Raw genomic sequence first — 16226 nt, forward strand, 5'->3', positions numbered from 1 at the left:
CGCTGTCCTTGGTGCTCAGGCTGAGCATGAAAAAACAATGGCCCTAAAATAACATCAGCAGAAAAAGGAAGCGGCCAGCAGAAAAAACATTAAAAAAAAAAAAAAAAAAAAAAACAGCCAGCGGCAAGTGGTAACCAGAAAAACAGCGGCGATCACCATGGCCAAGCAACTTCGCATATCTGAAATTAAGAAATAAAAACAAGACAGCTGTTAGCAACTAACGTTGTTGCTGCTGCAGCTATTACTGTTATCCAAACTAAATTAATTAGCAAATATTGTTTAACCTATGATTACGCATTATGTTGCCTTCTTTCCACAGCAAATACATAATTTCCCCTAATCATGATTATTTCATGATCATTTTAGTTATGAAACTTTAGTAACCTCACATGATTTTCAAGGTGTGCGTACACACAAGCAGGATTTCACACATATAAAATGTGACTGGAATTAATAAACAAGCCGTAAATGCACAGTGAGAGTGTTATGAATAAAATCAGGTCTTACCTTGATTTACATGGCACCAAACGTGGCCTTGCGTTCTGGTGTGTTCCTGATGAAGCTCCTAACGAGAGAGGGCACATCCACTCTGTCCAGGATGTGGCTGTGTATGTGCATCACAGCCAGATGTGTCAACCTCTTTTGGCTCATGGTACTTCGCATCCAGGTCTTCAGTCGTCTGAGGGAGGAGAACGATCTCTCAGATGGAGCAGCTGACACAGGCAGACACAGGCAAAGTTCAATAAAGGCCTCGACCTCGTTAAACAGCCCCCTGGTCTGTGGATGCAGCGCTGAAATAAATTCAGCAACATCTGGGACAGATCTGAAAATGTTGTCCTTGCTCATGTCACTCAGTAAGGTCAGCTGCATCTGTAAGCTTGATCTGTTGAATGTTTTGGGGAGGTGAACTTCTTCCAGTCCAGCCAGGTTTTGGTTTAAAGCATTAATGAGAGTGGTTTCTCTATGGGCAGCCACCTTCATTCCAGCTTGGTCAAATCGTCGACTAAGCTCTGCTTCAACTATGTCCACGGCTTCAATGAACTGACGCCTCCACTGCGCTTCTCCGGAGTCAGGCACCACGGCTTCAGGCTGTATGGTGCTGCGGATGCGAGCCGGGGTTTTGCTCGTCCTGGAGGGAGGGGGCATCTCAAGATTATTGTGGTCTGCACAAGTCTTTACGTTGTCAACGAGCTGCTTTAAAAAATTGTCCTCCCGAAGTGTCTCCCTCATGTGCTGCTGAAGAACGCTGACGCACTCCAGCGCTGCGCGAGCAGTGAGGGTTTTGCTCTGCAGACTTCGTGCCACTGCCTCAGAGGGCCTGAAAAGCGCCTCGCTGCACACCAAGCCAAAATATGTCTTCGCTTTTTTTGCTTGCTTGTACAAGCCGGAGATCTTGGCCCGCGTCTCACCCCTCATTGTCTTGTCTTGCTCCAATGTTTTAAGTGTCTCCAGGAGTGTAGTGTATACAGCCATAACTCGGGAGATGGCTGTGGTGCGGATGCACCATCGAGTCGGACATAGCCCCAGGACGTTGCAGACCACATCTTCAGAGCCGAAAAGAGACTGGAACAATTGTTTGCGTTTGGAGGACTCCCTGAGAACAACGGAAACTCCCTGAACAAAGTTCAGCGTGTCTGCAATGAGTCTCACGTCCCTCGCTACCTCCTGCAGAACGAGGTCTAGTGCGTGGTTACTGCAGTGGACGTAGAGGGAGTCTGGACACTGCGCTTTAAGTTTCGCCTGAACACCATTTACGCGCCCGGACATATTAGAGGCACCATCAAAACAGTATCCATGCAGGCGTTCCAGGGGGAAGTTCAAACGGAGAAAAATGTCCTTGATGCATGTAAACAGTGTTTCTGCTGAAGAGTCGGGTGCACTGTAGAATCCAAGAAACACGTTCTGTGCTTTTAAATCTGTATCCACAAACTGCAAGCAGCAGGAGAATTGTTCACATGCACTGATGTCTGTAGTTCCATCCGCTGTGAGTCCAAAGAAGGAACAGTGGCGAGTCTCAGAGATGATTTCTCGCTGTATGGCGTGAGCAAACATCTCAATTATTTCGTTTTGGATGGTATCCGACATCCAGTTGTCTCTGCGTAAAAGCCATTCTCTGGCTCTTGGTAGTGAGTGCGTCCTCTCCAGCATAAGCTGCCATAGGACGCCGTCGCGATGACTATGCCCTCTGAGCGGCATCCCCTCCCGGCCCAGGAATTTAATGGATCTGAATAAAAGTTCCAACACGGTCCTGGCCGTCTTTTGATCCCGAGCTGCTAAATCAGAAAGCATAGCACTGATAGGAGTTGCTTTCAGTGTAGCTAGTGCCCGCAATGAATCAGAATGCAGGTCTGACAGCTCGTGTTGGGCAAACTTTTCTCTCGCCTTTTTCCAGTTGCAAAAGCCGCCCCTAGCAAATGAGCTGTCACTACGTGAGTGCAGCAGTAATCCCTTCGCCACTGCTTGATTGCAGGTAAAGCACAACACACTGTCTGTTTCTGAGACATAATGCAACCATCGCCATTTTTCAAACCATCTTCGTTGGAATGATCTCTCAAAACTTTCAGAGCCGAATCTCCTTCCTGGAAAGTTGAGATTTGGTTGAAACGGCGCCTCGCCCCCGGCACCGGGGGCCCTGGTCATACCGGAACGTGCAGAGTTGGAGCCGGGCTGTTGTTTCTCGCAGCCCCCGCTGCCGCCGTCTCCTGGCGGGAGCTGCGGGGCTGGTGCTGAGCTGCTAATGCTAGCTGGGATCTCTTCTGTAGTAGGAGGATGCATGTTGCTGTTTTCATCTTCTTTGTCGTCCTCCTCCTCGGTGATAGTCGTTTTTGTTTTTTTTGAAATAGGCACAGTAACATTACTTGTGAAAAAATCCAATATTCCTTTCTGTTTTACTCCACGTCCACGGTTGTCACACGCCATTGTTGTTCAACTATTCGTTTGAATATGCTGAAGCGGCTTCCTGGTGAGAGAGTCTCCTCCACAATTTTTTTTTTTAATTTATTTTCCCACACATTCCCACAACTCTATTTACACCCCATATAATTTACAGATATTATATATATATATATACTTAAAAATAAATATATATATATATATAGTTATTCATTTATTTCAAACATTTAGGTTTACAGTGATGTTACACCCTGCACCACCAGGGGGGGCTGCAGCCCCGGCAGCACCCCCCTTCCCGCGCTACTGGTGGTATATTAACCATGAGGAATAATGCAGCGCATCTCCAGTTCATATCCACATGCGACCCACACTTCCACAGACACATGCTGATGGACATAGCAGCAGATGCAGAGGTATTAGAATACATACATGTAAATTGGTTTGCATTCATGCAGTGACTTACACAACCGTGCAAGCAGGCAGAGACGGAAATGAATGCACCGTATTCACTATGCAATCAACCCTGCAAAGCTACACACATACCTCCACACACGCTGACAAACAATCACTCTGTTGTCTCCCTGCTATTGATATTCCTCACAGCTGTGGCCTTCAAGCACTTACAAGTCATCATAGGCTGCCTTCTTTCCGCTTTTTTCTCTCTCAGGAAACAATGCGAATGCATTCAGTGCTTAATTTAGAATGCATACATGCACCTGTGAATTCAGTGATATGGCATCATATGTTCAATAATGCAACACACAGAAACACACATCAAAAAACATGTGCATTTAGCATCTCAGCAACAACATAAACTGCTTTTAAACTGCAAATACCTTGAGACAGAGGTCTGCGATTAATGCAAAGCACATACTGTACCGTATGAAATTCAGACAGCACGATAATAAATGGTTCCTACATTTATTAGACACAAGAAAAACTGGATTCACCCTGTGTGTCAGCAAGGTTTCCTTATAGCCTAATCTCCCTCTACAGAAAAACCATCGGCATCATCATTGAGCACGCTGTAAGACACAGAGGAACAGTGAACAGGAAAGGCAGCGGTGCCTGTCAGAGATTCAGCTGTTAGTTTAGAAAACTGACAGCAACAGTGAGAACGTTCAAGCCTTCACGATCATGCTGTGATCTGGTTTCAGATAATCCTCTAGCACCGCTCTTAAAATTTAATGATGGCAGATAGGTAGGCAGTTCTGTGAGAGAGAAGTTCAGTGAGACAATTCCTGATGTGGGAAAAACAGGTCAGTGGATATTGTAAAAAGGGATATTCACATACTGCTCCTGGTTTTGCAGGAATCTCTAAAAAATGGAAAAAAGTTCAGTGCAACCTAGATGGTGCCCTCAGGAAGGCAGGGTAAAACTGCAAGGCCTTCGTGTAGTAAAGTATTAGGCCAGTGCAAGATTTAATTGTTCTTCTCCCTCTCTATAAAAATACACCAGTACACATCAGTACGAAAAGTAACTCAAAGCTGTGACAATGTTGGGTGAAACCATCTTAATAAGTCATTTAATTTTGTATTCTGCCTTGAAATTTTATTAAGCGCAGTGGCAGTGGTTTGAAGTAATGTCACCTTTTCCAATGCCACCTTAGTTGCCTTGAGAGCTTTCATGAAAATCTGCCTTTGAAAATAAACACAGTCTACGAGATTAATTTTAAGCAGAACGCTGATAAGAGGAGTTTCATGAGTGTTTTATTCTGCTGTCATTGTGCAAGTGGTGCTAAAGTTTTTTTTTGTGTGTGTGGCTGAAATATTTCTCCACTTCCTATATTTCTCTAACCCCTATCCCTAGATCTTCCCTGACAATCTCGACTGTGGGCAGAAATTAATTGCCATGTATTTTACTCAGGCAAAGAGAACTTACTTAAGTAATTACCTTCGCTCAGGATATGGCAGTAAAGCACCAGCCTTGAAAGTTACTTGATTTGAAAAACTCTGTTTTACCAATATATCGGAATAATACTCTTCCGAACAGGAAACCCAGAAATCTCCTGCTCCGACATGGTCATTGCAAGAGACTTGATAACAGCCATGGCCTTGGCAGTGGTTCCATGTTAGCTTATTATCAATTGAGGTACACTTCTCTGTGAAATTTGGGAGATAAAACCCAAAGTGGTTGCTTTGACTGCAAATTCAGAAGCTAGTTAAAAACTCATTACTCACATGTCTAGAATAAGGAAAATGACACCCATTTATCAACAGTACGGCTCAGCAGCCTCACTGCAGCCAACCCCCTCCTTGTCCTTTGCTCCTTATCACCGTCAATGTTATTCACGCTCTCATTAGCACCGTGGATGGAGGCATTAATGTCTGCTCCATGCATTTAGGTATTATACATCTCAAATCTCAAAAGACAACACGCAGTGGGTACTAATCATTTTGTCACTTTTCACTCTGGTTCCCCACTGAGACGCTGTGTGTGAGCTTTGTATGTGTGACAGGGAGACAGAGAATGTGTATGAGAGAAACTGGGTAGCATATAGCGTGAGAGCACTTTGTTTTCCAAAACTGACAGCTGTGAGTTTGCTACTGTAAGTGTGCCCTGAGCAAAGATGCAGTTGAGATGATTAAGCTTATGCTGAGTTCGGTAAAATTTCAGGTGTGAGTTACGGCCTCATTGCGCCTTTAACAAACTTTGTAATAAAGTTAATAAACCAAGATGTTTGAGAGAAAAGAAACCAGACCTGTACTAGTTCACCACACTGCGATGTGGACTTTTGGTATTGTACATCAATAATTCTTGGGTCATACTGTTGCCCTGTGGTTAAGTTGTTTGAAGACATTTTTGTTCTTCAGCCCTTCAGCCCTTTTGTTTACAGTCATAACCCTGGTCTCCTTTGTAAAGCAACCTTTTAAATTTTCTCACCTGTTTTTCTTTTTTTTTTGTTGCTTTTTTTCTGCTTTTGTGTGGAGAAAACTTTGCAGTCACAGCCACAAGTCTGAGAGAGTCTTGTGTCAACAACGGTATATAATATTAAAAGACTTTCAAACAACTCCTAACTTGGCCAGGTTGAGAGGAGATTCAGGTGGATTCAGATGTTTAAAGAATAAAAAAAAGAATACAACATATTGTTTGTTTAGATAAATGAAAATATTCTGTACATGTAGTATACGTCCTTAAACAGGTTTGTCTGTGGCCACAGTCATCCATCTGTTCTCCTTCGAGCTTGTGTGTGTTTGTTCTTCTATATTAAAGAAGCCCAACATCATGTCAGCATGTGGCTTAGGATGACAAATCTCCTCTCACTATCTACAGCCATGCAGCTCTCCACTGCGTGGCCGGGGCCATGTTTCCCAGCCTTTCTGACACTCAGGCAGAAGCGGCCTGCCTGCTAGACTACCCTTGCTCCGCAAATGGAGTTCTCATTTTCAAGGGGAACGGCTGCATGGCATAATGCACTTTGTCTTCGGAATTACTTTTTCTCTGCCTGTGTGGTTCTCTGGGATGGACATGGCTGGCTGGCTCTAGGGGAGACAGATGGAGGCTGCTGGCTAGCCTGACACATGTTGAGAGGCTGTGATGAGTCAGTGACGAGGGGTGGGCGGGATAGGGGGCACAGCACTCTGTCTATGTGATGTGTTGATGAGAGCGCAGAGAATCTGAGGGCGGAGGCCCCGCTTGGCCTGAAATCTGCCGTATTGAGACTGGAGACTCGCTGCTGCACTAACCTGTACAGTGAATGTGATCTGGATAGGAATAAGCACTAGTTTCATTACTACTGAGGAGTTCAACAGGCACTGAGGCCCAGCAGTGCTTTGAGCTGAATGTTAACATCTTGGTTAAGCATTATAACACATTAACATTTTCTACTTAGTACTCAGAGCACTACAGCTAAGGCTGAGGGAAATGTCATGAGTTTGATAGATTATTTGGTGATAAACCACAGTATTGTACAATTGAAATTTAGATCCAATGACGACGATAAAGTTGAATAAAAGTCATTCAAATTCATCCAGTTGGGAACACAGGTGCCAAATGTTAAAGCTCTATGCCTAATACTTTAGTTATATGAATCTAATAGAGGAACAACAGGAAGAGTCAAAGATGTCTAAAGTAATTAAGATCATCATCTAGGGGCAATGAATGTCTTTGATGTCAATCAATGAAATAGTAGCTGGTGAGATATTCCAGACCAATGTGGGCAGAGCAACTGATGGACCAACCGGCAACATTGTCATACGTATGCTAGCTGATTAAAATTATGGTTTGACTATCAGCATTAATTGATCAATATTAGCTTTACACTTAAATTAACATTATCCAGAGATATTTTGGTGAGTTCAAGCTCCTTTTGAATGTTTCTAATTAAATCAAAGGAGGGTAAACTGAGAGATCTGGCTTTATGTGCACACATGCACACATAGACACACACACACACACACACACACACAAAGAAAACAAAACATGCAGACATGCAACTTTAGAGATTAGTTGAGATCAAAATGACAGAAGTAATTACCAATGGTACTAAAGTACTACTAACTACACTAACTACAACTACTAATGAGTAAGAACATCAACATGGTGATGGGTGTGATGGCTGCTGTTTTCCTACTGCATAATGGTCTAGTTTTTAATCCTAAATAAGGCTGCATCTTCTTCTGACTAAGTTTCTTTAAGGTCCTGTTTTCTTAAATCAAAACTTGTCATTTAACTGCATGCAACGGGATGTATGCAGCATTTAATTTGCTGTAGCCATGAAACTACATACATTTCCACAGATGGTGAGTGGGATATGTTTGTATTGCAGACCAGTGATTAATTATTCAGGAGTTGATCATCTTCACTTGTTTCAAAAACAAGCCATGAATTTGAATATCTTATCAACGCCCTTTACAAAAACAGATCTTACCATGTACAACAGCTAAGCAGGCCGTTTACTTTGATGAGGTGTTGGAGATCATAACACATCGCTCCATTGGTTACTTTAATTTGTTGCTGCCCGCATCCTCACACCAGATCTTGACTGCTACTGTACAAATGCTAAGGATAGCAGTCTTCCTCGGGTGTCTCCTGCTAGATTCCAGACCAAGGCATTGAGAGAGGAAGCTTGGGCTGCCTTAGGCAAAGAAACAAGAGTGGCAGTAGGCATCAGGGCCAAGCTGAATAATTCAGCCCCTGGATCACAGTACATTTTCATATTCATATTTTCACTTGCACATTTATCTGAGCAATCCTCCCATCCTCTGCCTGAACGCATCTTCTTCTTCAGACCCCATAAATATCTGAATAAACTAATGATTCCTCTTGAGGAATTAAAAAGGCATCATTAGCCAGCACCTGAAGGTTGGGCCTGATGTACTGTGAGGACTTTGTTGATGCTGATTAGGAAAACAGTCTCAAGGGTTGATCTGTATCACAGCAAAGTCGTATGTAATGAGAATACCAGGCGTCCATTTAATGTACAGCATTTCTCTTTTCAACTCTTGACACACCAACTTCAGATTAATTATATCTTTCTTATAAGGAAGCGGTGGAAATGTATGTTGGCATAAAATTCAATAGTTGACGCAAGCAGTGTGGTGTCAGGACAAACAAGGGGAGCAGCATCAGTCTGAATGACCCTAAGTGTAAGTGAAGACATGTTTGTAAGTGCATTTGTAAAACTACTACCCATGGTCTCTGGATGCCAGCTTGACTAGCTTCCAAAGACCTTTGTGTCTATTGTTTAGATCAGTGGTTCCCAACCTTTTTTCCTTGAAGGGTGATTGTGTCCATAGACCCAGGTTGGGAAAGCATTGATTTACATGATTGCATGTTGCTTGTCAAGCAGAGGCATTTTTTGGGATGTTTGCTGGCCACTTAGATGACTTGCCCCAATGAAATTGCACAAATTATTATACACATGCACAGATGCCTTTGCAAACTGTGCCTGTTTGACTGTTACTCAAACAGTCTTTCATTAAGAGGCAGAAATAGCAACTAAACAAGCCAATTACACTGTGGTTTATTATCACACATGAGTACAAGTTTCAGATATATTTGTTAAACTTACATGTTTACAATTAACCCTATGTTGTGCTCTGGCACAACTATAAGATCAGTTATTAAAGGGATAGTTTACCCTAGAATGATATTTCGCTCATTATCTACTCACCCTCATGTTGACTAAGGGCTGGAAGAATTTTCAGAGTCCACCGTCCCTTCTCTGAGTTACAGGGGGTCTTGGCGTAGCAGTGCATTTCAATGCAACGGTTGCAAAGGGACACCAGAGCTGTTCGTAAAAAAACACACACAAAAAAACATCCAAATACCTCCATGATGCTCGTATGTAATGTCCGTCTTGTGCTGAAGCCCCAAATTGCGTAATTGTCCCGAAAAAAACTTAAATAAGTCCACATTCCAAGCATGTTTGTAGCATTAGCTCCTAGTGTCTGTCCGGTCTTCCGCTGCCAGCGCGCATGCGCAAGGTTCGCACTGAGACCGACTCGAGTCTCAGTCGGTCTCAGTATCAGTGCGAACCTTGCAAATGCACTGCTACGCCAAGACCCCCTGTAACTCAGAGAAGGGACGGTGGACTCTGAAAATTCTTCCAGCCCTTAGTCAACATGAGGGTGAGTAGATAATGAGCGAAATATCATTCTAGGGTGAACTATCCCTTTAAGATTTATTAGATGCCTCACAACGGAAGCACCATTTATGTTGTGCTCTGGCACAAATATAAGAAAAGTGTTAAGAATTATTATGATGCCTCACAACGGAAGCACCATTTATGTTGGGGTTATCCCAACTATAAGTAAAGTTATTATTAAGAGGGTTATTGGCTATCAAATTAGTAAAATATTAATACCAAAATATCAATAATTACTATAAAATGTATGAATGGGATTTAATTTTATTAAATCCACCTCGGGGCACCAGACAGCCAATGTACCAAAGTCAGTCTCATAAGGGTGTGCTAACTATTAATATAGAACCTTGTTTAATGATTAAGTTAATAATTCTAAACAAAATAACATTATCAATAGCTGCAAAGTTGAAGGATTTAGAAGTTCTACTGCGTAGAGGTTGGCATGGCATACTCACTATTGTACAACATTAACAGACGAGTAAAGTTTCAAGGAAGTTTATTGGACACATCTAGAAAATGGATAACAAAACATGAAACTAAGACAAGCTACATACACTATGTACACGTGTGTGTGTGTGTGTGTGTGTGTGTGTGTGTGTGTGTGTGTGTGTGTGTGTGTGTGTGTGTGTGTGTGTGTGTGTGTGTGTGTGTGTGTGTGTGTGTGTGTGTGTTGGTGAGAGTGTATGGCTATGTGTCGGTAACCATGTGTCTGTGAGGTGTGAAGTGTGACCTCAGACAATGGAAAAGATGGAGGGTGGCCTTTTGTCCTGAGACAAAGCGAGTTACAACCAAATGGCCTCCAAGATGGCCTCTAAGGCCCCGTCCAGACGAATACACGGCTTCACCGAATCCGATCTTTTTCTTAATCGTTTTGAAAAAAATCTCCGTAAACACGGCATCGTTTTCAGAAATATCTGCGTCCACACGCATCACCTGAAAACGACCCAAAACGCTGTAGTAGCCTACCTACATACTGCAGGCGTGTGTGTGGAGCGTGTGTGGCGCTGCAGCGCTGCTTGCCACACATAAACACTTAAGACAGCTGAAGAAGACGGGAAGTCCCCGCTGTAATTCAATAGAAGAAGTTCTCCGCTGTATTCAAACTCAAACATGGGATTAAATGTTGACAGGGAGTCGTGTCAGAGTAAATATTACGATCAGTGATGATTAAACAGACGCGATTCAGCAGCAGCATCTGAGCGACCTGACGGTAGTCGGCCGCTGTTATTGTTACGTTAAGTCCATAGACTGTCAGTGTGCAGCTGCTGCTGCAGCGGTGTGTGTGTGTGTGTCTCAGGTTACAGGTAGAGCGGTGGGGGGCATGACATCATCGTTTCAGAAAAAATTCGTATTGGCCGTCTAGACAAAAACGCTGGGGCTGCGTTTTCAAATTTTCCCACTCTGGGACCCGTTTTCAAAAAATACCGTTTTCACCCCCCGAAAACGCCGGATTTGTGTGGACGCGAGGCCAATCCGATAAAGTATTTATCCGGATTCGAAAAAAACGGATTCGTCTGGACGGGGCCTAAGGCCATCCACATGTGATGTGGGGGAGGTGAGCAAAGGTGTCCCTTTGTTCAACGCTCAGGTCACAAACTAAACATGCAGCTTAAGTGAAGATCAGGCTCTAACTGACAACAACAACAACAACAACAAAGCTCAAGTATTTAAACTGATTTCAATCAATACATTGGTAAGGTTGAGGTATTCTATGCTTAGTCAAGGTGCAAGGTAATCCTAACTAGGCCCAGTTACGTTACCAAGTCCATGAAGGCGAGAAAAATCCCGGTGCTGGTGAGGATCCTGCGGTTGCAGGGTTGCCGGCCCTGTTGCGGTTTTTCAAGTCCAGTGATTGTGTCTTTGTCCAGTGAACTACAGCCGTCCTGGCTGTGTAGTTTGAGTTCCGTTGAGGAGAGTCCTTCTCCTTGCAGAGTTGGTTGGTTGTTCTGCTTGGCGTTGTGGCTCCGTTCCTTGTTGACTCAACTAGCAGACCTTGTGTCGTGCTAGTTGGTTCTGTTCTTTAATCCGTTGGTAGGCACTCGCGTCTCGGCCAAGGGATGCTCCAGTGTAGGCGTCTGCCTTGTGCAGGCCTCACAGAGGTTGGAGAGCTATAGCAGTAGCTCCAGGTGAGGAGCTGAGAGGAGCGGCAGCTCCTTCTGAAGAGCGGGCAAGAGAAGAGGGCGAAGAGAGAGGGAACTCAGAGGAGCGGCAGCTCCTTCTGAGAACCACTGAGAAGAGAGAGAGAGAAGAAGCGAACTTCTCCTTTTTATATGGCCTGTGACCTCACAGGTCCTGGGGCCATACCTGACCAATGGGGGGTCAGTAGTGGAGGTTTCACACCTAGGTGCGAAGAGGTGAAGGATTGAGTTCAATGGTTTTCCTTTGTCTGAGAGACAAAGAAGCCAATGCGGCCTTGTCCTCCATTTTGACTGGGCTGAGTCCCAACAGTTAGCCAAAACCTTTCAATTCGGTTCTCCTTATTAGGTTGGAGGATTAACATAGAGGTGAAAAGACAAGAATTAAAAAAATTAAGAGGGATTTGCTATGGTCATGATAATGTTTGTTTTTTAGTATGCATGGTCTGTTTTTGTATCTGTGAAGTAGTCAAATCAGCTTATCTGTAAAGGTTACTGCTCTATAGAAGATATAACATTTATAGATGTCTATGCCATTCTATAGCCAGCAAAGAACATATATATTTTAATGTCTTTTTATTGAGTGACAGCTTTCACACTGACCCACTTACAGAAGTCCATCAGCTGGCTTGTGACTAACATTTATATTACAGACTCTATACAGCAGCTTTTAAAGTATGAATAACCAGACTTCATCTTAAAGTCCATTATGCAAATGGCACATAAGACTTCTCAATAATTTACATGACATACAGAAGAGGTGTGTTTCTTTTTTTTCTCCATGTCACTTCATTTCTGCTTTCATGATGTTGTCATCATTGAGATAACAGGTTTGTCACAACAGCAGTGATCTGTTGCTGTATAACGCAAACGTCTAAACCCTCAGAGGAAACAGAAGATTTGGTGTGTTGCACAACACATCAAAGCAATTTGGCACAAGAAAAATGGCAGTGATTCTCAAAAGCTTTCGTTTAAATATTTCTCCTCCAAAATCTTCTTCTTTGGTGTGCCCTATTTAATTAAGATCTTGCCTGTACAGGTGACAAATCCATTAGTGACAAATTTACTCTCCCTGCGAGTGAGGTAGACTTGAAGTAGGAGACAAAATGTATCTACCACAATTGAGAGAAATAATGTTTGTCAAACAGGTGCAAAAAAAGTATGCTGAGGGAGGGAAAGGGGGGAGAAGGAGGGGAAACAAGGAAGATGCAGAGGCAGCAGAGATGACCCACATTGGTGCAACTTGTTATGAATTCACAATGATGCTGCTGGGCTTGTTAGCACACGGCTGGGGAGCCAGGGGTGATGGGAGATGCTCAATCGGCTATCTCGACTAACCCCTCAGCAATTCTATTACACTTGTTTATAGCTCTTGGCAAACAGCACACTAAAGATACTTTAGCTTCTGAGAGAAGGGCAGGGTTAAAGGGGGATGACTACTTAGCATTTCACAAGGAAACAGAGAGGGCATCCTGAGAAAAGTGAACATGCAGGGGAAGAGAGGAAAGAACTGAACTGAACTGAAAGATATAGATAGAAGTAAGGCAACTGTTCAAGTTGAGCTGATGCATGGTAATAGGACTGGACAGCGCTAAAACACTATGGGATTAAATGTTGTTATGGATTATGTTTTTGTTTTTTTCCCCTAATCTTTCTGTGAATTTTAACCTTTATGTCCTATCCCTTGCACCATTTGAAAGGATTTGATGAAAGAAAAAAAAAATCTCCCTGGTCTGCATGAATATTGAGAATATTTTTTGACTGACATTCACTCATCCAGTTTGAGAGATTCCAACTGTCACGGCTAATGTAAAAGCAGAGCTGTTATTCCACTTTTTGTTCAGCAGAGTGGGGATGAGTTGCACCTGCAAATTAGCAACTCTTGTCACACTCACACTCACACTCATACACAAAACCATAGGGAAAAATGTTTATATGTATATGTGTGTGTTTGAGAGATAGACAGATGATGTAACCCGAGTTTCTCTCAGCACTCTAACATGATTGGTTTGACTGCTTAAAAATGACAGGACCAATTCCTCTCCTTTTTTCCTCATTGTCAATGACCCACAGGTGAAACAGGTTTTACTTATTGTATAAATGATGGCACTTCATTTCATTTAAACTGTTAATTCGGAAAAACCATAAATGCAGGAAAGTGGAAAAACACACAGTTTAACTCAAAAATGGTGCTTACGTTAAATCAACAACAAAGCTTGCACAATATAATTTAACATTCAGCTGCTGAAAAATGTAGACACATATACCGGTAGGTTGAATAATCTTATATCGAAAAAATGTTGTTTGACCTGCAGCTCTGAATTCATCTGCTATCCTCTCGCCTTTTTTTTCACTGATCAAAGGCTGGGTTTTGCTTTGACATGTTGTACATCTGATGATGCACATTTTTCAACCACCTTTTACCACTGTGGACGATAAAGCCTTTTTCTACTCCTGCCATGAATTCCACATTTCTTAGCAGCTCATGCAGAACTGTAATCAGGCCAAATGAGCTATCAAACCTAATCCCCTAACCCCCTATGGGTAATGGTTTCTATTGTGGTGAGGGAAGGTATCTGTTTACTAAACCGGAGTTTTTACTTGACTGACAAAAGCCAGCACAAAATACATGTGCACAGTCTGCATAACTGATACATCATGATACACAATAAATACTTTAAAAAAAAAGCAATACATCAACCAGTGGCAGCTATTGATGGAATATTATTGATGGAATAATGCAGTCTGTTTTTTCTCTGCATGTGGTTATCCATCCCCCAGGCAGGGAAAGCATATATAAATGGAAGCTACAGCATGTCTCGACACACTCGGCTCATTTCTATTTCCACACTGATAACCACACTGACCCACAATAAACAGAGCGGACCGTGGCCGTCCCCATCATTGGCAGAGCTGTGTTGACGTCACAGTTAACAGGTTGGCTCAACATGTGTGTTTAAGCAGTTAGGATGGCATGGATGGAAGCTGATGGCAACTGACAGAGCAGCTAAGATAAAGAGTTGCTTTTTACAATTTGGCAGCGTGGTTTCAATTTCCCGGACATGTGACCACAAATGTATCAGACAAAGATTAACCTGTCATTCACTTGTAGCAGTAGCTGTATTAGTTTTCACTCTCTCTCTCGTGCGCGCACACACACACACACACACACACACACACACACACACACACACACACACACACACACACACACACACACACACACACACACACACACACACACACACACACACACACACACACACACACACACACACACACACACACACACACACACACACACACACTCTCTCTCTCTCTCTCTGCTCTCCAATCATGTCACACTCTAAATTACTGAGGTCCGCATTGATCCATAATAAGCAGACAGAGGACTGTTGAGTAATTTCAGCTCAAAAGCATGTCCTGAATATGATACAGGGCCACTTTTCAAAATGAGACCACAGGCCCCTCAAAGCAGGGGCCTCGGTGTAGCTGCATACACAGTCCATATTCCCACCACTGGTGAGGAAAGTAAATGAGAAATCAATCAAACACTTGAGATTCATTTCATTGTGTAAGAGCACTGATCCATCACAGGGTGTTATGGTCTGAGACAGCCTTTGCTCTTCTGCATGCTGCATAACTGCCAGTAAAAAAAAAAGAAGAAAGAAACACACACACACACACACACACACACACACACACACACACACACACACACACACACACACACACACACACTGAAATATCAAAAGGTCAGTAGACAGGCAAGGAGAGAGACTGGTGTCGTTGTACGACAGGCTGGGCCTCTGAGCTCTCTGTCCCTTTGTGTTTGTCTGTGTGAAATCAAGGGCACAACTGGAAATTGTAAACAGGGCATGATGTCTATGTTTGGCCATGCATGTTGTAGATGCCAGCTGTGCCTTCCAATTCTTTTGGTCCATAAATCATCCCACAGTCTCTCAGTCATAATAAAGCCCAAAATGCAACCAGAGAATTATGATGGCAGAGATTATGTGGAAAACTACTCCGTGTATTTTATCAGTGGGACTGATTTGACTATACATACTCTTAAATAAATGATATGCGACATGAACCGACAGCCAAGAATCTTTTAATTTATTGATGGATTATGTGTTGAATGTGCATTAAAAAGGGCCATTAAGCCCCCTCCCCACTTGACTCTGCACCATGTTATCATGTGAGTTCTTCACACCGAAGCCGTGTAATGTCACAGTAAATAATTCATCGCCTAAGTTGAACACCAAGAACATGCAACTTTTCCCTGTCTGTCCATCCACCATTTTAGTCCTCAGTCAGAGAGAGCTGAGGAAAAAGCAACACGTCACAACTAAGCCACAGTGCCACACAATGGCCAGGAAAGGAAAAACATAATGGATGCTGATTAATTAAAGGGATAATACCACAAACGGAGGCTCATCTGTTAACAGAGTAGGACGAGGTTTGTGTTTTGTCCCTCTTATTAAGGAATCCGATGATCAGAGGTGGGATATCTAGAATTATGTTCAAATGCTGGTGGGAAAGTCCAACATAGAGATTTTGGGAGCTAAACAATATCACACTGACTGAAATCCAGAAAACAAAGCACT

The 16226-nt window shown here is 42.9% G+C and overlaps 1 protein-coding gene across 1 annotated transcript; it reads right to left on the bottom strand.

The window, feature by feature from the left end:
- Positions 1-513: 513 nt before the first annotated feature.
- LOC311008126 (zinc finger MYM-type protein 1-like) lies at positions 514-2775 on the bottom strand (the record flags this gene model as incomplete). Its single annotated transcript, XM_084001562.1, has 2 exons — positions 514-2273; positions 2643-2775. The coding sequence occupies 2 exons, from the start codon at positions 2773-2775 to the stop codon at positions 514-516; spliced, it is 1893 nt and encodes a 630-aa protein (XP_083857688.1).
- Positions 2776-16226: the final 13451 nt, after the last annotated feature.

The sequence above is a fragment of the Trachurus trachurus genome, assembly GCF_905171665.1.
Source record: "Trachurus trachurus genome assembly, chromosome: 3".
Lineage (NCBI taxonomy): Eukaryota > Metazoa > Chordata > Actinopteri > Carangiformes > Carangidae > Trachurus > Trachurus trachurus.